The sequence below is a fragment of the Callospermophilus lateralis genome, unplaced genomic scaffold (genome assembly GCF_048772815.1).
Source record: "Callospermophilus lateralis isolate mCalLat2 unplaced genomic scaffold, mCalLat2.hap1 Scaffold_105, whole genome shotgun sequence".
NCBI lineage: Eukaryota > Metazoa > Chordata > Mammalia > Rodentia > Sciuridae > Callospermophilus > Callospermophilus lateralis.
The window spans coordinates 1,535,876-1,559,742 of record NW_027510702.1 but is presented as its reverse complement, the minus strand read 5'-3'; the positions used below and the strand labels follow the sequence as shown (position 1 = coordinate 1,559,742).

Below are 23,867 nucleotides of genomic sequence, written 5' to 3'. Positions count from 1 at the left end.
TAGGAAGCAGATAGATTCTTGAAATTTAGGTGATCATGGAAGACTATAAGGAGGAGATAAAATGTATCTTGGGTCTTTCAGTAGTAAACTAATTTTGTCAATCTGGTGTGCACAAGGTTCTAGATATAGGGATAAAATTATTTGCTTTATTTGTGAAGGCTAAAATATGTAGTGTGTTTTTTTTTAAAAAATGGGATTTATCCCAATGACATCATTAAGATTGAAAAACCTGGTATTAGGTTTCAGAATGATATACAATACAATGCCACAATAACCAATTGCTGCCTATTTTAATACAGATGTATGAAGATTTCTCATCTGGAATTATACTATTTTAAAGTTATACATTTTATAATACATGTGGTTAGAAACTGAAGCTATGTATATATCATACTCTGAAGCTCCAAAACACCATTAGTTGATGCCCAACCAGTTTGATGAACCTACTGTTATCTCCAATTTTGTTATTAAGAAAAATCTGAGCTTCTGGGATTGATCTGTTGCAATGGATTACTGCAGTAATTCTCCACTACTAAATAAAGCAATGTAACCACATGTAATGCATACTATGTTATGGTCAAATATATCAATATTAGTTCACATGAAAATAGACAATGATTTTAAGAGCAGAGATTTTAGAACACTAGCATTTCTATACAGAACCAAGTACTTGGAGAGAGTGTATTTCTGTGATTAACTCATGAAACTCTACATTCTAGATCAGTACTGTGTTTCTTCTGATAATTATTAGTAATATGTGTGTCTTTTAATTTTACCATTTTCTCCTGTAACACTTCAATAACATTGCCATGTGCTTTTCTTTGGCCTCTATGTTCAGATTTTCTTTGGATCGCCATACTGACCTTGATCGGATCTTTAATATATATTCTGGAAATGGATCGCTTTACACATCAAAACCACTTGACCATGAACTATCTCAATGGCACAATCTTACTGTCATAGCTGCTGAAATCAGTAAGATGACTTTATGTCTATAATACATATTTATGTTTATAATTCTGTATATTTTAGTTTTGTATATTTAACATATATTTATAGATTTAATTATATACTAAAATAATTCATTCATTGCTTATACAAATTATACAAATTATAGTTTTTGTTCTAAGAAATTTATATTTATTTTATTTATCTTTAAAATTTATTTATATATGACAGCAGAATGCATTCTAATTCTTATTAAACATATAGAGTACAATTTTTTCATATCTCTGGTTGTATACAAAGTATATTCACAACAATTCATGTCTTCATACATGTTACTTTGGATAATAATGATCATCACATTGCACCATCATTTATAACCCCATGCCCCCTCCCTTCCCTTTCAACCCCTCTGCCCTATCTAGAGTTCGTCTGTACCTCCCATGCTCCCTCTTCCTACCCCACTATGAATCAACCTCCTTATATCAAATAAAACTTTCAGTGTTTGATGGTTTGGGATTGGCAAATTTCACTTAGCATTATCTTCTCTAATTTCATCAATTTACCTGAAAATGCCATGATTTTATTCACTTTTATTGATGAATAATATTCCATTTTTATCCATTCATCAATTAAAGGGCATCTAGTTGATTTCACAGTTTAGCTATTGTGAATTGTGCTGCTATAAACATTGATGTGGCTGTGTCCCTATAGTATGCTGTTTTTAAGTCCTTTGGATACAGACCAAGGAGAGGGATAGCTGGGTCAAATAGAGGGTACATTTCCAATTGTCCAAAGATTCTCCATACTGCTTTCCATGTTGGCTGTCCCAATTTGCAGTCTCACCAGCAGTGTATGAGTGTACATTTTTTCCCACATCCTCGCCAGAACTTATTGTTGTGTGTCTTCATAATAGCTGCCATTCTGACTGGAGTGAGATGAAATCTTAAAGTGGTTTTGATTTGCATTTCTCTAATTGCTAGAGATAATGAACATTTTTCATATATTTGTTGATTGATTGTATATCTTCTTCTGAGAAGTGTCTGTTCAGGTCCTTGGCCCATTTATTGATAGGGTTATTTGGGTTTTTTTTTGATGTTTCACTTTTTGAGTTCTTTATATACCCTAGAGATTAGTGATCTGATGTGTGAGGGATAAAGATTTGCTCTCAGGATGTAGGCTCTGTATTCACCTCACAGATTGTTTCTTTTGCTGAGAAGAAACTTTTTAGTTTGAGTCCATCCCATTTATTGATTCTTGATTTTAATTCTTGTGCCACCAGAGTATTATTAAGGAAGTTGGGGCCTAATCCCACATCATGGAGATTAGGGCCTACTTTTTCTTATATTATATGCAGAGTCTCTGGTTGTATTCCTAAGTCTTTGATCCATTTTGACTTGAGTTTTGTGCATGGTGTGAGATAGGGGTTTAATTTCATTTTGTTGCATATGGATTTTCAGTTTTCCTAGTACCATTTGTTCAACAGGCTATCTTTTCTCCAATGCATGTTGTTGGCACCTTTGTCTAATATAAGATAATTGTAATTTTGTGGGTTAATCTCTGTGTCCTCTATTCTGTACCATTGGTCTACCAGTCTGTTTTGGTGCCAATACCATGCTGTTTTTGTTACTATTTCTTTATCCTATATAGTTTAAGGTCTGGTATAGTTATGCTACCTGCTTCACTCTTCCTGTTAAGGATTGCTTTAGCTATTTTAGGCTTTTTATTTTTCCAGATGAATTTTTAAACTTCTTTTTATATTTCTATGAAGAATGTCTTGGGGATTTTGATCAGAAGTGCATTAAATCTGTAGAGTGCTTTTGGAAGTATGGTCATCTTGATAATATTAAGTCTGTCTATCTAAGAGCAAGGTAGATCTTTTCATCTTCTAAGGTCTTCTTTGACTTCATTCTTTAGGGTTCTGTAATTTTCATTATATGGGTCTTTTACCTCCTTCATTAAATTCATTCCAAATTTTTTGAGGCTACTGAGAATGGGGTAGTTTTCTTCATTTCCCTTTCTGAGGATTTGTCACTGATATACAGAAATGTCTTTGATTTATGGGCATTGATTTTATATCCTGATACTTTGTTGAATTCATTTACTGATTGTAGAAGTTTTCTGGTGGAACTTTTAGGGTCTTCTAGGTACAGAATCACATCATCAGCAAATAGTGCCAGTTTGAGTTCTTCTTTTCCTATGTGTATCCTTTAATTTCTTTCATCTGTTTAATTGCTCTGGCCAGTGTTTCAAGAACTATGTTAAATAGAAGGGATGAAAGTGGGCATCCCTGTCTTGTTCCAGTTTTTAGAGGGAATGACTTCAATTTCTCTTCATTTAGAATGATGTTGGCCTGGGGCTTAGCATAGATAGCCTTTAGGATATAGAGATATGTTCTTGTTATACTTAGTTTTTCCACTGTTTTGAACATAAATGTGTGCTATATTTTTTCAAATGCTTTTTCTGAGTCTATTGAGATGATCATATGATTCTTATCTTTCATTCTATTAATGTGATGAATTATATTTATTGATTTTCATGTGTTGAATTAACCTTGCATTCCTGGATGAATCCTACTTGACCATCGTGCATGATCTTTTTGATATGTTTTTCAATTTGATTTGCCAGAATTTTATTTAGAATTTTTGCATCTGTATTCATTAGAGATATTGGTCTGAAGTTTTCTTTTGTTGATGTGTCTTTGCCTGGTTTTGGAATCAGAGTGATATTGGCATCATACAATGAGTTTTGAAGTGCTGCCTCTTTTTCTATTTCCTGAAATGAATTGAAGAGTATTGGTATTAGTTTTTCTTTAAAGGTCTTATGTAGAACTTGGCTGTGTATCTGTCCAGTCTTGGGCTTTACTTGATTGGTAGACTTGTGATGATGTCTGCTATTTCATCACTGGAAATTGAGCTGTTTAAATTCTGTGTATCATCCTGATTCAATTTGGGCAAATTATATAACTCTAGAAATTTGTCAATGCCTTCAATATTTTCTATTTTATTGGAGTGCAAGTTTTCAAAATAATTTCTAATTGTCTTCTATATTTCTGTAGTGTCTGTTGTGATATTTTCTTTTTCATCATGTATGTTAGTGATTTGGGTTTTCTCTCTTCTTCTCTTTGTTAGCATGGCTAAGGGTCTATCAGTTTTTTTTATTTTTTCAAACAACCAACTTTTTGTTCTTGTCAATTTTTTCATTTGTTTATTTTGTTTCAATTTCATTCATTTCAGCTCTGATTTTAATTATTTCCTATCTTCTGCTGCTTTTGGTATTGATTTGTTTTTCTTTTTCTAGGGCTTTGAGATGTATGTTAAGTCATTTATTTGTTGACGTTTTCTTATTTTAAGAAACGAACTCCATGCAATGAACTTTCCTCTTAGAACTGCTTTCATAGTGTCCCAGAGATTTTGATATGTTATATCTGTGTTCTCATTCACCTCTAAAATTTTTTAAATCTTCTCCTTGGTGTCTTCTGTAGTCCACTGTTCATTCAGTAGCATGTTATTTAGTCACCAGGTGTTGGAGTGGATTTTATTTCTTATTCTATCATTGATTTCTAATTTAATTCCATTATGATCTGACGAAATGCAGGGTAGTAGCTCTACTTTTATATATTTGTTAAGAGTTACTTTGTAGCATAGTATATGGTCTATTTTAGAGAATGATCCATGTGCTGCTGGGAAGAAGTGTATTCTCTCTTTGAAGGATGAAATATTCTATATATGTCAGTTAAGTCTAAGTTACTGATTGTATTATTGAGTTCCATAGTTTCTTTGTTCAGCTTTTGTTTGGAAGATCTATCTAGTGATGAAAGAGGTGTGTTAAAGTCACCCAAAATTATTGTCTCGTGGTCTAGTTGACTTTTAAACTTGAGAAAATTTTCTTTGATGAATGTAGATGCTACATTGTTTGGGGCATATATATTTATAATTGTTAATTCTTGTTGGTGTATGGTTCCTGTGAGCAGTATATAGTGTCCTTCTTTATCCTTTTTGATTGACTTTAGTTTGAAGTCTACTTTATTTGATATAAGGATGAAAACCGCTGCTTGCTTCCGCAGTCCATGTAAGTGTTATGATTTTTCCCAACCATTTAATTTCAGTCTGTGGATGTCTTTTTCTTGGAGATGAGTGTCTTGGAGGCAGCATATTGTTGGGTCTTTCTTTTTCTTTTTTTAATCCAATCTGCTAATCTATGTCTTTTGATTGGTGAGTTTAGGCCATTAACATTCAGTATTATTATTGAGACATGATTTGTATTCCCAAACATTTTTGTTTATTTTTGGTATTTAATGTGACTTGAAATCTCCTCTGATTAGATTTTCCTTTAGTGTAATCCCTCTCTCTGCTGATTTTCAACATTGTTTTTCATTTCCTTTTCTTGGAATATTTTGCTGTGGATGTTCTGTAGTTCAGGCTTTCTAGTTGTAAACTCTTTTAACTTTTAGTTTATCATGGAAGATTTTTATTTCATCATCAAATCTAAAGCTTAGTTTTGTTGGATATAAGATTCTTGGTTGGCATCCATTTTCTTTTGGAGCTTGGTATATGTTTTTCCATGATCTCCTGGCCTTGAGGGTCTGGGTTCAAAAATCTGCTGATATTTCAATTTGTCTCCCACTATGTGTGATCTGATTCCTCTCTCTTGCAGCTTTTAAGATTCTATCCTTATTCTGTATCCCAGGTATTTTCATTATAATGTATCTTGGTGTAGATTGATTGTGATTTTGTACATTTGGTGTCCTGTAAGGATCTTGTATTTGTTTTTATCAACTCACTCTTCATGCTTGGAAAATTTTCTGATATTATCTCATTGATGAGATTGTGCATTCCTTTGGTTTGAAACTCTGTGCCTTCCTCTATCCCAATAACTCTTAGATTTGGTCTTTTCATGCTGTCCCATAATTATTGGATGTTCTGTTTATGGTTTCTAACTATCTTTACTGAGTGATCAACTTTATTTTCTGGATTGTATAATTTGTCTCCATTGTCTGTATTCTTTCTTCCAAGTGATCTAGTCTGTTGGCTATGCTTTCTACTGAGATTTTTATTTGATTTATTATATCCTTCATTTCAAGGATTTTTGACTATTTTTTTCCCAGAATCTTTCTCTTGAAGTAATCTTTTGCTACCTGTATTTGCTCTCTTATCTCATTGTTGGAGTGATCAACTTTTTTCCTGTATTTGCTCATTTAAGTTATTCTTTAATTCACAGATATTTTAACTATGAATCTTCTGAACTCCTTCTCTGACATTTCATCAACTTTGCTGTCCATTGGTTCTGTTATTATAGTGTCCTGGTTTGTTCAGGGCACTTTCCTCACTTGTTTTTTCATGTTGTCTGTGTGTTTTCCTTTCTTGCAGTGTGGATCTGAGATATTACAATTTCTTTCCTATATTCTTTTAGTACCTATGCAGATTGTCTGTACCTCACCTTGATGTTGGGCTTCCAGACCCTGCTGGTGTCCCTAAATGCATATTACTGCATCCTGGATCTGTGCAAGTTAGAGTGGTTGAATCTGGGCCTCTGGGCTTAACCTCCCTAGTAGTCTACTTGTCAGAAGGGGAGTTCCTGCGTCACAGGCTAGTCTCTGGCAGGTGTCTGGCCCCGCCTGGAAGGTGGGGGTGGGGGGGGAGTTACCAGGCCGGCTGTGAGCCTGGGTCTCTCAAAGACTGGTGTGGGTGGATCTGGGCCACTAGGCTTGGCCTGCCATGGTAGTCAGCTGGTTGGAAGGGGTGGTCCTGTGCCTGAGGCACACTAGTCTGCTGGTGGGAAGAGTCAGTCCTGAGTCAGAGGCTAGGCTCTGGTGAGTGTCTTCCTTGCAAGGGAGGCGTAGACTGGCTCCCCTGTGAGCCTGAGTTTCACACAGGCAGGTCTACGAATTATAGTTTTAGTTGAAATCTTAAATTGATTCATCAAAAACCTATTTTTTTTCAGTATTTCTTTTAGATATATGCTGAGAGATGACTATAGGTATTGTAAAAGAAGCAAAATTGCATTTATGCTATCTTAGAATTTTTTACCATGTCTGAAAATTAAATTGATATTATGGCAGATTAAGAGGAGAAAGGCACACACATTTATTTAAGATTTATGTAATAAGGAGCATTCTTAAGGAAATGAGGAACCAAAAAATGTTGCAAAGCCTGAATACTTTTGAACTAAGATGAACAAAAAGAGGCAATAGTGAAAAAATAACTAAATATTTACAGAATGTTAATTTTTGTTTGTTTTTGTACAGAATTATCTCTGTTTCAACTGCCTGTCCTCCTCAATATTAAGAATGTCACTGTCTTCATGATATGTAAGAATACTTTTCATATAAGAGTTTTTTCTTCTGCTTTCAGGAAAAAAAAAGGAAAGGTTCAGAGTATCCTTCTTGTACATTCTATTTATACTATTGTATTTTATGTAATCTTATATGACAGTCCTGGGGATTGAATCCAGGGCCTTTCACATGCTAGGCAAGTGCTCTACCCCTGAGCTATATCCTCAACCTTGATTTTCTCTTTTTCTTTCTTTCTTACTTTTTTTTCTTTTTTTTTCTTAATGTCTTTGGGTCAACGTAATCCTTATAGCAAAATGATATATTTTGTGTTAGCATATTCTGCAACTCTAAAGTATCTCTAAATCTAACATTTATTATTAACTAATAACATTCAAGTAGAATGGATACTGCAAATTTTCTCTTTTGAGGAAACAACTGAGATGTTAAATTTTTACATCAACACTATTATTGTGAATCTATGATAAACCAGGTATGGGTTATGATTCTAAGAATTTTAAATTACATTTCATCTTGCTAATATATTAAATTAGCCTCATTTAAATGAGAAGAAACTAAAACTAAAAATCTGGAGATTTTTTAAACTTTCTGAAATAATGCTAGAGGTAGTAAATTGGGACTTAAAACAGGTTATTCCAGTTCTAGCTCTAATAATTCTACACATGATTTACAAAATTTCTTCAAACTCTAAACAGAGATCAAGGATTCAAACCCCCTCTTTCTTTAGTTGCAAAATGTGTTGCCTGAACACAGGATGGCCAGCATCATTTATGGAACTCATTTTCAAGTTGAAATGACAGATGGCCTTTTCAAAAAGTATTAAGAAATTCAACAGTAGCTTCTTCAGTCTAGTGTGGGGTTCTTTAAGATGGGCGGTTCTGGTCAACAGGTGAAATCACATGTTCAGGTCTCACAAACCTGCTCCATTTCTGATTACATACTGAGACAAACATGAAGCAGTGCAGTTCAAACTGCTTTAAAAATAAATATTCATCAGGAGTTAAGTCATGGTCAGATAGCAAGCTGGTAATTTCCACATCTGAAATACTAAGCTGAATCCTCAAATAGGTATCAAGGTCAAGTTATTTGAAGTAACCATTCCAGACTTTGGAAGGCAAAACATCAGGTCTGAATCACCAAGTGCCTCTGAAGAATGTAACTAGGCTAGGCAGATCATCAGCAATCATTCAAAGCTTCAAGCTAAAGTAATAGATTTAGTTTATCTTTCTAATTTGGCTCTGAAATACAGACCAACCCTAAAAAAATCCAGTTTCATCACAATGAGATATAAACAGTGGTACCTGTTAATACTAACAATTGTTGGAGTTTTCCTTTATGAAAGCTGTCACTTCTCTGTCTTCATCCTAAGAGTTGATTGTGTCCAACATGATTCTCCTCATTACAAAAGTAAGGTTGTTTGTGCTCTGCTCATTTCAAGATACTTTCTCAAGTCCAATGAGCTTGGAATTGCACTTTCCATTTCAGATACTGTGAGAAATTTAACTTCTAAAGCTAGTTGAAGTAATTATGATTCAGTAAAAAGCTAATCCAATTACCTCTTCTAAGAACTGAACCTATTTTTTGCCACTAACTTAATTCAATCTGTGGCACAACTGTTGGAATTACCTACCTGCCAAACCAACACCAGTCAGGGTCCCATTATGCTATTCTGGGAATTAAATTAAGCAATGAGAGTGAAAGGGAAACTGCATATAGGGAATTGTTTTTACGAGACTTTAAACACTGGTTTTATGCTAAGCGTGTCACATACCTCGCCTGGAGCAGGACAGAATGACATACAAATGTACTTCTTACCAATGTGTTTCCAGGCCCTGCCTCAAACAGTTTAATTCTACATTCCAATGCAATGTATCACATCATGTGGCAAGTGCTATCTACTGCAAGTAATTATTTAGTGCATTATTCCATGGCATAATTCCCCTTTTCGTCTTTAAAAAATATTTTAAAATGCCATGCAGAGAATAAAAAAAATCTAAAATTAAGGACATAATCAGGGTCTTAATAATAAACTTGAAGTTTCGGAACACATTTATTGTAGTGGCCAAAGAGTTCCTTCAAGAAAATTTAGCTATAATCATTTCAATACACTCTGAGGACAATGGAGCTTGGTATAGGAAGAAAGGACTCCATTACATATTAGTAAAAAAAGTTGTGTCCTAAGCATGTGCAACATACAGTTCTATTTTTTGAAAATCTGGGGTATCTAGACAATAATTGAAGACTTCTATTTAGAGATTTGCAAAAGCTTTTGGAATTCTAGACATAGTCTCACCTCAGCACACACATTTTAAGATCCTTTGTTGCTGGTACATTGTGCTACTCTCCTGCTTTCCTGAAGGACTCTGAGGGAGACTCAAGTGGTAAATAAATGCCAGCAGCTCTTCTGTATGATTCTGCATTCTCAGAATGCTTGTTTGTTTATTTATACATAAGCCATGGCATTTGCCAACAAATGTGTATATATATATATATATATATATATATATATATATATATATATATATACACACACACACACACATACATATATCACACACACACACATTACTTTTTTAATAGGTGATGCAGACCCAATGCTTTACAAAGACATTCATCCCTGTGGCTTTAGCTTTTGAAGATCCTTGGGCTATTTGGAAAGAGGCTAAAGAATCTACATATTGTGTTAGGGCAAAATCTAACAAAGCCATTTTTGAGGCTTGAAACTTTCCTTTTTCTTCTTGTTTTCTGTGACATAGCTTGTGATTGAATTGCTACCAACAAAAGTTACTTTTATGTCCCACTTTATATTGAAAATACACATTTTGTTTATGTCCACTTACTATAGCAGTAGATTAAAGAGCAAGTTCTAGAGAAATGGAAGAAGTGTGCATTTCCACTCTTCTTCATAGCAACAGGTAACTAGAGAGTCAGGGGTCCATTTTTGGTGAGTACTCTACCTCTGGGTCTTATGAATAGAATGAGACAGATAAAGGTGAAGATACAATGGTAAATATTTTTCTGTTTATTTTCCTTTTCTCTCTTCTTCTTCCCAATGGGTACCTCTTCAGACCAACGTGAATTGTGAGAAAGCTTGTTAACAGGTTTTTAATGTGTGAATGCATTACATGGAAAAAGATTGCACAAACACTTATTAAATAGCCATGAATACATGATATTGGTAATAAAGATGATGTTCATAACATTTAACATGTTTGAAGTACTAGTCATCAAACTGATGCTCTGACAAGAACTTTTCCTGATTTATCACACCTAATTTTCCAAATAACTATGTGAGATCAGAAGCCCTGTGTTTTTACACATACTGAGTAATAAGGCATTGGGCAAAGTCACAATGCATGAACATGAGTGGACTTAGATATAAAAGAAGCTCACTTTACCTCCAGGGTATGAACTCTCAGCCACCTGATGCAGGAAAAGGTGGAGGGCATGCAGCCATACATTGCAAACAGGAAATTAGAACCTGTCAACAGAATATATGTGGATTAAGAAGTCAGAGCTAAGACTTAAGAGGAGTGTCAATTGATCCATTTTAAATTCCCTCTTGGAAAGAGGAACAGAAGTTGAATATACTTCAGATTGATTTAGAATCCTATTTGCCTTCCTTTTTACTACTTCAGACTTTAAATATGCCTGCTAAGAAATCAGTTCTTACACATTATTTTTAAAAAGCTGAAATTATTATATTAATAACAATACAATTACACATAGCTGGAAGAAGAATTCTTTTCAGCAGTAATATATACTCTATTTGCATAGGACAGTATTTTTTTGTATCTGAAAATTATTTAGTTAAAATTAGGAAGTCAGATAAATTTTATAAGGGCAAATGATAATATCCATAGAACTTTTTGGTTTATATCACTTAATAAGATTGTTAAATATACTCTTTGGGCTTTTATAAAGTTAAAATTTCCTTTTATTCTTTTAAATTTAGTTTTAACTTATACATTAAAAACAAAAAATGTACATATTATTGGGATTCCACTTACTGTTTTATATTAAAATATATATATATTCTTATACACACACATATGGCATGGTGATTAATCAGGTTAAACATAAGCTTCTCCTCAAATATTTATAATTTCTTTATGATGGAAACTCCCAAAATCCTTTCTTCTGAGTTTTAAAATATATAGCACATTGTTGTTATCTGTATTTCCCCTCCTGAGCATAAGCACACCAGAATTTCTTACTACTTTGTAACTATAACTTTGTATCCATTGATCAACCTTTTCTTATTTTTTCTCACTTCTCTACTTTTTACAGCCTCTGGTAACCAGCATTCTACTCTCAACTTTTATGCATTCCACTTTTTGAGATTTAACATATGAGTGAAATCATGAAGTACTTGTCTTTTTGTGTCTGGCTTATTTCACTTAATACAACAATCTCCAGTTACTTCCAGATTGTTGCCAAAGACAGCAATTGATTCTTTTTCAGAATCAAATAATATTCCATTGTGTATATGGACCACATTTTCTTTATCCATTAATCAGTTGATGGACACTTAGGTTGTATCCATTTCTTTACTGTTTTCAGTGGTGCTGGAAGGGATATGGAATTGCAGATGTTTCTTCAACATTTCTATCTATTTTCTAATATTGTTCCTCTACTTTGTCAAAGTTTTCAAAGAAGTTGGATTTTATCTAAAGATTGTGATATTTGTATTTAATTCTGAATAACTATAACATGATTTTAAAATGTTAAAACACTCAGATATCAATAAAACTGCTTAGAAAAATATTCAATGAAGATGATGCAATTGTGACTATTATAGGTTTGTTACTCAAGCTAAGGTAAATAAGGAACATTTTTTATTTCCTTTACAAATCAAAATATTTTAACTGTATCACTTTATTTGAAAATTTTGATGCTCTTTATTTTAGCATTTGTAGTAAAGACATCATTATTAGCTTTCCATTTGTTTGTAGAGATAATTTAGAACCAATAAATTGTTATGCAAAATCAAGTCATGGCTGTTGAAATGGTATCATTCATGACTATATAAATAAAATGTCTGAAACTTTATATCTCAGGGTAAATATTCTATCACATTGTAGAATTAGTAGCCATATATTATAATTTCCAAGAAGCAATTTGAATGTTACTAGTAGAATACATTTTAATTATCATAGTCAAAAAATAGGTTTTTAGTAGAACAAAGATTTATTGATCTTGGATAAGTAACTAATTTATTTAAAAATAGTTCTTCATCTCAAAAATATGTTAAAGATTAAATAAGTTATATGTAAAAATTATGTAATAAACATGTATTCACATCTTGTATATTTGGACAGGAAAGACACAGATATGAGCTCAATTATACTAGGTTTTACTGTTAATTTTTTTACAAAGTAAAAATAATCCCCTTGTGCTCAATATTAACAGAATTCATGACTACTTAATTAGGCCCTGCAGTAAATTTCTTCATTGCATTTGCTCATTATGTTAGGAGAATGAATGAAATGTTTATTAGTATGTGAGCACTTAAATATCCATAAGATGCCTATATAAATTAAATCTGGTGCACAAACATGCATTCCTAAAAAAAATTTCTCCTTTATTTTTTCTAGACAATCCCAAAGAGACAACTTGTGTAGCTGTTTCTGTGAGAATTTTGGATGTTAATGACAATGCCCCACAATTTGCTGTGTTCTATGATACTTTTGTATGTGAAAATGCCAGACCAGGACAGGTGAGCAACTGGAAGATAGAAAACACAGGGCAGTTCTGTATTAAATGTTTTATTTTCACAAACTTGACAGGAATGAATGAAAAAGGGATAGGAACACTCACATATACTCCCTGCAATATTTTCAAAACGGTGACATGTTTTTAAAATTGAGAGTATCTAAAATAGCAGTGTACCAGGTTTCTTAATTCCTTCCTAAAGTTCTGGTGTAAAAGAAAAGACATTATCATTTGCACACAAATGTATAGAAACAACTTCAGCGCCCTGCACCTGCCAGGCGAGCGCACTACCGCTTGAGCCACATCCCCAGCCCCACAACTTCAACAATTAAAGCCCTCGAAAACATGAGCAAACTAGAATCCTCTGCTGTACCATTAGGTAAATATTGAAATTGCTAGAAAAATGGGAATGAAAGTTGGTGAAAACCCAGCAACAAATGCATGGAATCTTTGAAACATTCCATCAATATTCAGATAAATGTGCAAATACATTTTGAAGTAGGGCAGCAGAATTTGCTTATACATTGGTTTTCATCATTACACCAACATGTAAAGTGCTTAATGACTCAGTTTTAGTCCTTTAAAGCATTCTCCCTACATCAGCTTTGTTTATAATTATTTAAATCTTTTCCTCAGTGGACTCATTTTGTTGTTTAAAAAGCTCCAGAATATATGGCTGAAAAGACTGTTCTTAATTGTTTTGAGTGCTGTCTTCACAGAAGGAAGCTGCATGTTATAAATAATAATTGGGAATCCAATGTATTTTATTAGAGACAGAGAAGCCATCATGAAGCTGTATTGTGTTTTGACATCATTTGATGCTTTTATAAACATCAATGTCCTTGTTACATTTTTATGCAAATTATATTGTGGAATAACTCGAATACTTCCTTTTGAATATACTAACAGGAATTCAATAGCCTGTCTACTGTGAGAAATGGTAAAATGGCTGCAATTGGATTCCTTTTTTTTTTAACTTGAAAATATTATAGAAGTGTTTAATTGGGAATATTTAAATGACTTAGCTACTTCCAACTTCTTAACGAAACAGTGTCCACCCTAAAATACCATTCAAAATAGTCCTCTGCTTGGCAGGCTCAGCATGAGATAAGTTAAAATATTTTCTCTAAGAGATAAATTACCCATTTTGCTACTAATGCATTCATTGCTCCCTCTATGATTATTCTATTTGATTTTCAAGAGACATCTTTTCAAAGCATTTCAATTATTATATAATGCAGACTTACAAATGTATTCAAAATATACAGAATAAAGAATTGTGTTTATTTTCCAGTGCCTTTTCTCTTTTTAACTATAGTTGGTTCATAATGCTCCAGAATTTCTGTACGTGTAAAACCTAGTTGGCATAATGAAGAAAAATAATCCAATGAAAGATGATTTTAATAAAAAGCAGTTAGCCTACCTTGACTATCCTGATAGAAAGGACATGATTAATAATTCTTGTTTAATTGACTGCATGGACAAGTCTTCCACACTAGTTATTGTTAATATGACCAGTTTGTGAAATGCCATCGTGTTCTCATTTGCTGAAAACTAGTTCTGCTTATACAAAAATGTTATAATAAATGATAGAATTCTAGGTTCTGACATCCAAGCTTGCAAACTTAAAGTGATTATTTGATAAACTTCTTCTCTGTGCCTTTTATGATAATCACTCATTAGTTTGGCCTCCCCTCCTCCTAGGAAAGGAAGATTAGGATGTCTGGGAATGCTGCAGTTATTTATTGAAATCTCAGTTCACCCAATACTCCTGCAAATTAAGTGCTCTTTAAGTAGCACTTAGAAAGCAACATGGGGAATAATTCCATTCATTTGGCGTGCAGACAAAATGATAAGACAGAAATAAAACTAATTGCTACTCCCTCCTCCTCCTTATTTCCTGGCCTTAGCTCTTTCTTTATCTAAGCATACAAGAGTTTCTTAGATAGGATGCAGTTTGCAACTGATGAAGTATTAGAAGTCAGTCCTCTCCTGCCTAACAGGGTTACTTAAATTCTCACCTTTCTACTTCAGAGAGACAGGACCTTGAAGGAAGGAACAATAGGTCTTTTACTTCCCTTCGGTTTCCCTCACTTACCTTCACTCCTGCGGTCGGTAAAATGTATTTAAAAATTTTCCAAGTCTAGATGAAGAAAATACCATGTTAATCACAAAGAACCTTTCCCAAGGAATCTCTCTTGGGAGGGTTGCTGTTTATATTTACTGTTCACTAAGCACCTTATTAAAGCTAATACCACTGACAGCAAATATCAAACCAGATAGCAACCAAGACTTTATCAAACCAAAAATTGTTTCACGTAGTTTTCATAGGACAAAATTTAGTTACTTCCTAACAGCTAAAAGATTGAAGTTTTCCAGAATAAAAGAAAGGTTTTTTTATCAACAAAAACTCCTAGCTAAAACATTACAGCATAATAACTATTTGTTTAATTTTAAATACATTAAAATCCACTCATTATTCCACAATTGGTTGTAGTATGATCACTGAAACATTCTTAATGCTTATATCAAATGTAAAAATACAATGATAATATAAACAATTATATTATTGCCAAGAAGAAAAGCTAAGAAAGAGTTACCTATATCTCTTTTCCATAGCTCAAAATGAATATTGGATATCACCAGCTTGTGTTCATTTGTTTCCTAAGTGTGATAAATTGTTTCAATGCAATCAGATTAAAATGATTTGTCTCCAGTAGAAATAAAATATTGACTGTTCATATAGAGAGCCAGCAGAAAACTTTTATCTACTTCTTGTTGTGAACTTCTGGTATTGATTGCAAGTCTTTATGGCACACTTACCCAAATAATAGTTTTGTGATTTTGAATGTATGATTGGAATAGAAAGTAAGGTTAAATTGAAAGGTAAATTTTCAAAATAAAGGGGTTAAACACTAAAGCCAAGTATGCCCTCCCCCTAAAAAAAAATCTTATGAAGCAGTACCTCTATTTGTAACAGAGAAGTCTTAGAGTCATAAAATTTATTTTAAAATGATAGGGATTCTGAAAAATGTGATTCTGTTTTTTGTAACTTTAATATGAATTGGAATTACTCCTTTCATAACAAAGTATATCAATTAACCACTGACATTTAAATCAATGAATCGACTTTTTTATTAAAATATCATTGAGCATTTTATATAAAACTTTATGGTTTACATATATATAAAGATGTGGATATATGTCCTCAGAAATGTATTATTGTATTATTTTGAGGATAAAAATGAACTGCAATTGTTATTTGTAATAACAGTTACAATCATATGTTTATTTTGAGACGTTGTAGTTTTTATTCTAAAGAAATTAGCTCTTTCTTGTGTTTATAGGTATATTCATATAGAAATCTTTGTGACTAGGAATTTGAACTACTCTACTGTCTTTCAGGATATGTTACTTCATTTATTTCTCTTCAATATACTCTTATGAATCAAAATTTTAAAAATAAATCTTTTAAGTATATTTGATAGATACAAATCAGTTAAGAAATTCTTTGGTAAATGAATTAATAATTCCTGAGTAGTTTAAATACCTTTTTTATGTTTTTATCTTTAACTCCTATACCATTTTTATATTTTATATGTCTGGCTTCTACTTAATCTTATTATAAATAAGATTTAGTCAAATATATTTTTAAATTGTTTTAAACTAAGTTAGTTTTAAATAATTTTTGATGCTTATTTCTAGATAAAAACATATTTTTGCACGTCTTAATTAAATTCTTGTGTCATTTTTGATAAATGAGTAAAATTATAATTTTAAAAGTTAATACTTGAAATTTTTCACATTTCTGTTGGTGTAGCAAACTTTGAAAGAAAATAAGAATGGTTATAATGATCTCTTCATTTATTTCTTGTTTTGTTTAATGTTTTAAACTTGAAATCCCTAATTAAATCAAGAAAACCTCAGCAACAAATATTTCCACCAACTATCCACACAAAGTTAAATTGAAGTGATGCATTAAAAAGCATATTCCCTTTAATTAAGCATATTTGATGATTTTTACAGGCATAAATAGACATCAATATGCATAAAAAGCAACTTTTGAAGCCCTGATAATAATTTAAATATTTTTTAAAAACAAAAAAATTATTTCATATGTAACTTAAAGAATAAAGAAATCATATACCGACCCAAATACATAACTGTTACATATATTATATATTTATATAGTATCAATCATATACTGTATCAAAAACAATGATATGATTATGTATAAACCGTTAAATTTTCCACTGTTATCAGACAGTTTTTTATTAACTCTTGTATTAAAACCAATTACCATTTCCCTATATAATACATATCTTGAATTTAAAAATATATACTTGTATTTAAAGTGCAAATGAAGCAAACTATTGCTATTACAGTAGAAAATAATATATAAATGTTTCTTTATAAAATTTATATTCAACATTATGTATGAAGTATCTATTTTATTTTATTATGTTTCACCTAACTTTGGGGAGGAGCAAAGCAATATTTTTATTTCCACAATTTTTCCTACATCAGATCAACTCTTCCCAATCAATGTTTAGATTTATGTGAAATAACATACTGTTTCTACATTTAAATATAGAAACCCTCAAAAAATATAATATCTTACAATTTACCATTTTGAAGGAAAAGACAATATTTATGAGAGAGAAATAAGTGGGACTGAGTGGTAGAAGAGAAATATCATTAAAAAGAAAATGATCATTAGGATTTATTCACCATGAACAAAATAAATTCTTTTAAATTCTTCTATAAAGCAAATTTTTTAAAATTATGTATTACAAAAGCAGATTATACATGTATATGTTTGATGACTATATAATATTTCTCTCTCCTACAGCTAATACAGACTATAAGTGCAGTAGACAAAGATGACCCTTTAGGTGGTCAGAAATTTTTCTTCAGTTTAGCTGCTGTCAATCCAAACTTCACAGTACAGTATAATGAAGGTAAGTTTTAGAATTTGTTCATTATGATATAACATGACATTAACTGGAAATTTCTTCTAAAGTAACTATTATAATATACATGATCTGTCAATTTATTGATCTGCATTATGAAATTTTGTTTTTGTCTGATAGTTAATGATATTTTATGATAATGTCTTGTTTGAAAATGTTAGCTCTGTTTCATTTAATAAACTATATGAGAGAAGTGTCTGTGTAGATATGAACAATGAAATTGATATTGAAATGATTAGAAAGGCTAGAAATAATCACTTTGCCTAAGAAAAGGTATAGAAAATATGAATGGAGAAATAAGTAACTCAGTGAAAGTGTTATGCAAACTCTGATGAGATTGAATAGCAGCAGGTTTATTGAAGCCAAGTAGGCATAAAGGAAGAGTAAGAATGTGATGTAGCCTCACTAGCCCCTTAGAAAATATGGTGCAAAGGCATTGCAAGATATGCTGTTGTCCTTATAGTATACAAATTTTATTTTTCAGAAATTAATTTTTCTCATAGTCTCATAAAAATAAAACACATTTTACAGAATAGTTATGATTGTTTAAAAGTTGAGCAGCTCTGTTCCCTGATAAATATGTCATTGGAGTCATTCTAGTTAAAAAAAATTATGTTGTCAGATCTCTACTCGACTTATTGTATGTTATGTTCAGCTAACTATGCAAGCTTCTGTTTGCAAAAAGACATGAGTTTTTTTCTGATAGAATCTTAGCAAAAACCAACTGAAAGGGGAGTATCTATTGTAAACATCTGTTTTTTATTAAATATGAATTTATTAAAATGCTCATGTTTTCTATCACTCCAAACACCTAAAGTTATCAAGTTGAAAAAAATTAACATGAAGGTGGCAGTAAAAATGCAGAATGAATATTTAATTTCTAAACATGAATTGTAGACATTCATATGAAATATGAATTAGAGATTAAGTCTGAATTAGAGATAAACAACATCCTACTTTTTAATTTGCTGAACCTGGCAACAGATGCATTGAGTTTTGTTGTTGTTGTTGTTATACATGACAGTAATCAAACATTGAATTTAGACTGGAGCTGTCCCTAGTACTGAATTTACAGTATTGAATTGACAGTACCTGCTTCTAGTTGTATTTTAATTTTCTCCCTGCTCCAGTGAAACTGAGCACTGGTTATTAAAAAGTGATATAGACATGAAATAGTATTGTCTTAGCATGGCATTTCAAAGTTATTGGGGAAATCACTCAAGACCAGCCTTAATTAATTTTTGACAAATATTACCAAGAGTTCTTTAATCTATATATGGTACTCAAAGCAGGAAATAAGCCCACATAATATAAACCAGAATATTTAACCTAATCATATAAAATTAATGATGCTGTGATACTGGGTGAAGTTTTTTTTTAAAAAATTGAAATAGCATATATACTACCTTAGTGTTAATTTTCTAGCCTTGTATTAATTAATATTTGCCTTAAACTCCCTTATTTCTAGGTTATTCCTGTTTAAAATTAATTTTGTTTATTCTATCATAGGTCAAAAATTATATTATGAATTTCTAAATATTCCATAAAATAATTTGAAATGAGTCAGACTTTATTTGGTCCCTCAACCTGTCAAAACTATTACAAAACTAAGGTTCAAACATTTGTTAAAAAAATTAAAAATTAGACAAGCAAGATTCTAAAAGTACCATATATATATATATGCTCATATTATCTTAGGATATTTCAGGGGAAAAAATAGTTATTGAAAGATAAATTTTAAAATTTGTTTATGTGCATGTTATTTTGTTAGTCTGCTTTCCCAGCTTATGTAGTTAACTGGTATCATTAAGTTCCAACTCATAATTAAGGAATAAATTATTTTGTATTCAAACACTGTACCTGCAACAGATTACCTCTATTTTTTTCTCTCCTGTTTGTTTGATTTAGCAGCTCACTGACTCCCTCCCTATATTGGCATTTTAAACAACTCTGCAGGGCTGACTAAACAAAACTAACTTCTCTGGGCAAACAACCGGGATAGAAACTATCATACCAATTATTTTTTAAATACTACTTGTTTGGGGATAGAAGTCTTTTTTCATTTTAACCCAACAAATTCCATGTGAGATTACTAGGTCAATTAACATGTAAAGAAAAAGTCAGTAGTATAATATGCTAGGTAGTGGGATATTTGTCTTTATTAAATCTTTACTTCAGTCTGGAACTTTATTAGGCACTTCTAAGAGTTAGCCCAGGCTTTCTGTTATTACTTTCAGTTAAATACATCCTTTAAGTTATGTGTTTGTTTGAATGAGTGGAAATCAATGCTCAGAAATGTTAAATAATTTGCATGCTGCTGGGTATATATTAAGATTCTTCATGGATTTTGACTATTTTATTGCTTTAAACAATGTAACAATGCTTACAATGTATCCAATCCTATTTTCTTCATGAATATTGGATTGAGATATGCTGTGTGTGTGTAAATGAATAAATGAAAGAAAATAATATTTTCTTTTGGTCTACAAAGCAGATTTTCAGAAAACAGTAAAAAAAACCTTCTCATCTATGTAAACTTGATATTTACTTATACAAACTCACCATTTTGAAAATACTATGGGATAATTTTTGAAGTTAGTACTCAATCCATAATGTTAGATTCTTTGAACTATCTTGTTTGTCTTGTTTAATGGCATTGTACATATGTAATAGAAAACTTTATAATGTTTTATATTTTTTATGAAGAGAGTTTTATTTATATATACAATCGTGGTTATCACCATGAGTTATCAGTTTACTATATGAAACAAACATTTGTAATGTTTTAAAATTTATTTTAGATAACACTGCCAGAATTTTAACTCGAAAAAATGGCTTCAATAGACATGAAATAAGTACCTATCTCTTGCCTGTGGTGATCTCAGACAATGATTACCCAATTCAGAGCAGCACAGGCACGCTGACCATCAGAGTATGTGCCTGTGACAGCCAAGGCAACATGCAGTCCTGCAATGCTGAAGCCCCGCTCCTCCCTGCTGGTCTCAGCACTGGGGCCTTGTTCGCCATTCTCCTCTGCATCATTATTATGCTGGGTAAGAAACTTTATAGAAAATTGAATCATGTTCTAGGACACTTACTGTTGTATGATTTTAAACAAGGAATATTGCTATCAGAATAGTCCCTTGCCCAAACTTACACAAAAGTTTTAGGATATCCAGCCAGAATATAGAAGCAATGAGACTTTTCATCATTCAGATGTGAATCAAAATGTAAAAAAGCAGCTTTCATACTGTCATTACAATATATGAAATAAGTAATGAGAAAGCAAGAAGGGTTGAGGGCAGAATGGCTGTGTTAGATTTTAGAAAGTTGAGAGGTAAGTGATTGCAATTCTTGAAAAAAGCATCAATGATTGGTACCTCCAATTAGTTTATAGCTGGCCCATCACTGCTCTCCTGAGCCCTGTAGTAACTCTATGGCATTGTTTCATTTTGGATGATCTGCCAAACTCTACTTCAGGAGGAGGGTAGAAGCTGGAAGAGTATGATAAGATTTTAACCTCAACTCTAAAAGTTAGATATCAGCAAATCTCAGTAAGGGTAAAACAACATTGATAAGGTTTAAGATACATTCTGTTAGAAACACAATTCACAAATTTGATCTAGTATAGGACTTCTCACCAGCATAACTATACTCACTATCAATTTTTCATACTTACATTAAAGTTAATTTAATAATTAAGCCTTCATTTCAAATTCTAAAATAATCTTTACAATAATTTATTTTAACAATTTTTACTGTTATAAAAAGACAGCACCTTTTTATGTGAAGTTAGGACCAATAACAAAGACATTGCCAAAGGTAAATTATACATATGAAATAAATCACTAAATTAATGGAATGATCAATTCTACATAACTTTCTTTCTTTCCTTTTTTAGTTTTTTTTTTTACTGGCAATTGATGCCAGGAGTTTTCTAACAATGAGATCCATCCCCCGCATCCCCCGCTTCTCCCCACCCTCCCAGACAGGTTCTCACTAAGTCTCGAGTCTCTTACTGGGTTTATTGGTGTGTACCACCACATTAGACTTTACATTCGATTTACATGTTGTTTAGGAAATGAAAATGTGCACCTTTAAAAATATGTATTAGTGACTGGAATGGTGGTGCATTCCTATAATTCCAACAATTAAGAAGGTTGAGCATAAAATCACAATTCCAGGACAGTCTAAGCAATTTAAGGAGAAGCTTGGCATCTTAGTGAAAGCCTGTCTCAAAATAGAAAAGGAAAAGGATTGGGGATGTATCTCAGTGATAAAAAAGATCCTTAGGTCCAATCCCCGATGCCAAAATAATAATAATAATAATAATAATAATAATAATAATAATAATAATGAAAATTATAAGTCTTTTTAAAATATATTTAGTTATGAGGTATTTTCATATATAACAAAAATAATAAATGATTTCACTTAACAGAATATGGGAGAATTGATAAAAGTTTATTTTTATAATTTGACTTTTCTGTATTACTAAACATATTAAGAGAAGTCAAGAAACAGACTTTATACTAATTAAATCAAAAAGTTCAAATATGAATAATCTATTTATTTGAGGACTTTATAATTTATATCTAAATTATATTCAGTCATTCTGCTGAAATATGTATTAAATATAAAATCTCCAATAAGAATAACATCAAGAGTAGCAAGCTTTTATTAAGTTGATTTGGTCAAACAGTGTAAACAATAATATAATGAAAAACACTTTTATCTTTCATTTGATGAAACAATGTATGCAGTATGTATGGTTATCTTCACTTTATACACAATAAAGATGAATGTTCAAAATATTTAAAGCATTCTCTAAGGCCATCAATTTGTGAGAGGTTGAACCAAAGCACCTTGCTTCTTGGTGATTGTGTGTACAATTTTCCAGTGAAATTTGGAGTTTTTGTCCATGTTTTTTTTTTCCTCATAATGGCTGGGTTGAGACCTCACTGTCTTATGTGTTCACTGAAAAAATGTTAAAACTCTCCCTTTATTTGATTTACTTGTCTATAAAATAATGATTCTTGATTTTATAACCTAGAGTAAATTGCTTTTTAACTGCTTTTGAGTTAAGAATGAGATTAAATTTACTCTCCAGATGCATTAATTCTTTCCTGTAGGATGTCTCATGGAATATATGCGACATTTTATTTAATCACTTCCAAGAGCCAAAGCTATGGAAATTCAGTGTTGTCCATCTTAGTAAAAAAAAAAATTAAAAAAAATTAAAAAACATGAACAGGATAGCTCTCCCTTAAGCAACCTCAGAAATGAGCCGCTTCTGTTAGATACATGTTCTGCCCTTGCAAATGAAGTTTTTGAAAAGGTGCAGACAAATTTTAAGATATGTCCTGTTCTGTACATTAAATTTAAAAAGAAAAAATGTACATGTGGTGTTAGTAGGTGTGATATGCAACCAGGTATACAAACATTTGTGCAATTTCATTTCATCAAATTCTATCTGCTAATGTTTTATATTTATATTTTTGTTTTTATTTTTAAAAAAATAAACCAGTTTTTACAACTACTTTGTCTCCAACTTCCCCCCCACCAGGAAGAAAACAAGTTCTCCATGAACTAAATATCTTGTTAGAAAATTATATTAAATACAGGTAAGAAGACAAAGTCACTTTAATATTGAAAACGGTAACCAATTTAATATAACTTAGTCAAGACTTATCCTTCCTAGTGAGTCTTGTTGTGTTATAATATGTGAAAAAAAATCTTAATATTAAAATTTTAATTTATATATCATTTAAATGTACCATTCAAACAACTTTAAAATATTGTCATCCTTGTACTAAAGACACCAAGCAATGCAATAATTTCATTTTGTTCATATTTCCTGAAATAATTGAGAAAGGAATAAAACATTTTTCTCATTTTTGTATGACATCTATGCTATTGAGGTTTATAGGCAATAATAGTTC

General features: G+C 31.6%; 1 protein-coding gene across 1 annotated transcript in view; it reads left to right on the top strand.

The window, feature by feature from the left end:
- The window catches only part of LOC143386213 (cadherin-10-like), a 95,321-nt gene that overhangs the window by 31,121 nt on the left and 40,333 nt on the right, over positions 1 to 23,867 (top strand). The window contains 5 exon segments of the mRNA XM_077107989.1: positions 839 to 975; positions 12,835 to 12,956; positions 17,805 to 17,913; positions 20,727 to 20,978; positions 23,492 to 23,549. Of these exon segments, the coding sequence (XP_076964104.1) occupies positions 839 to 975; positions 12,835 to 12,956; positions 17,805 to 17,913; positions 20,727 to 20,978; positions 23,492 to 23,549 (678 nt within the window).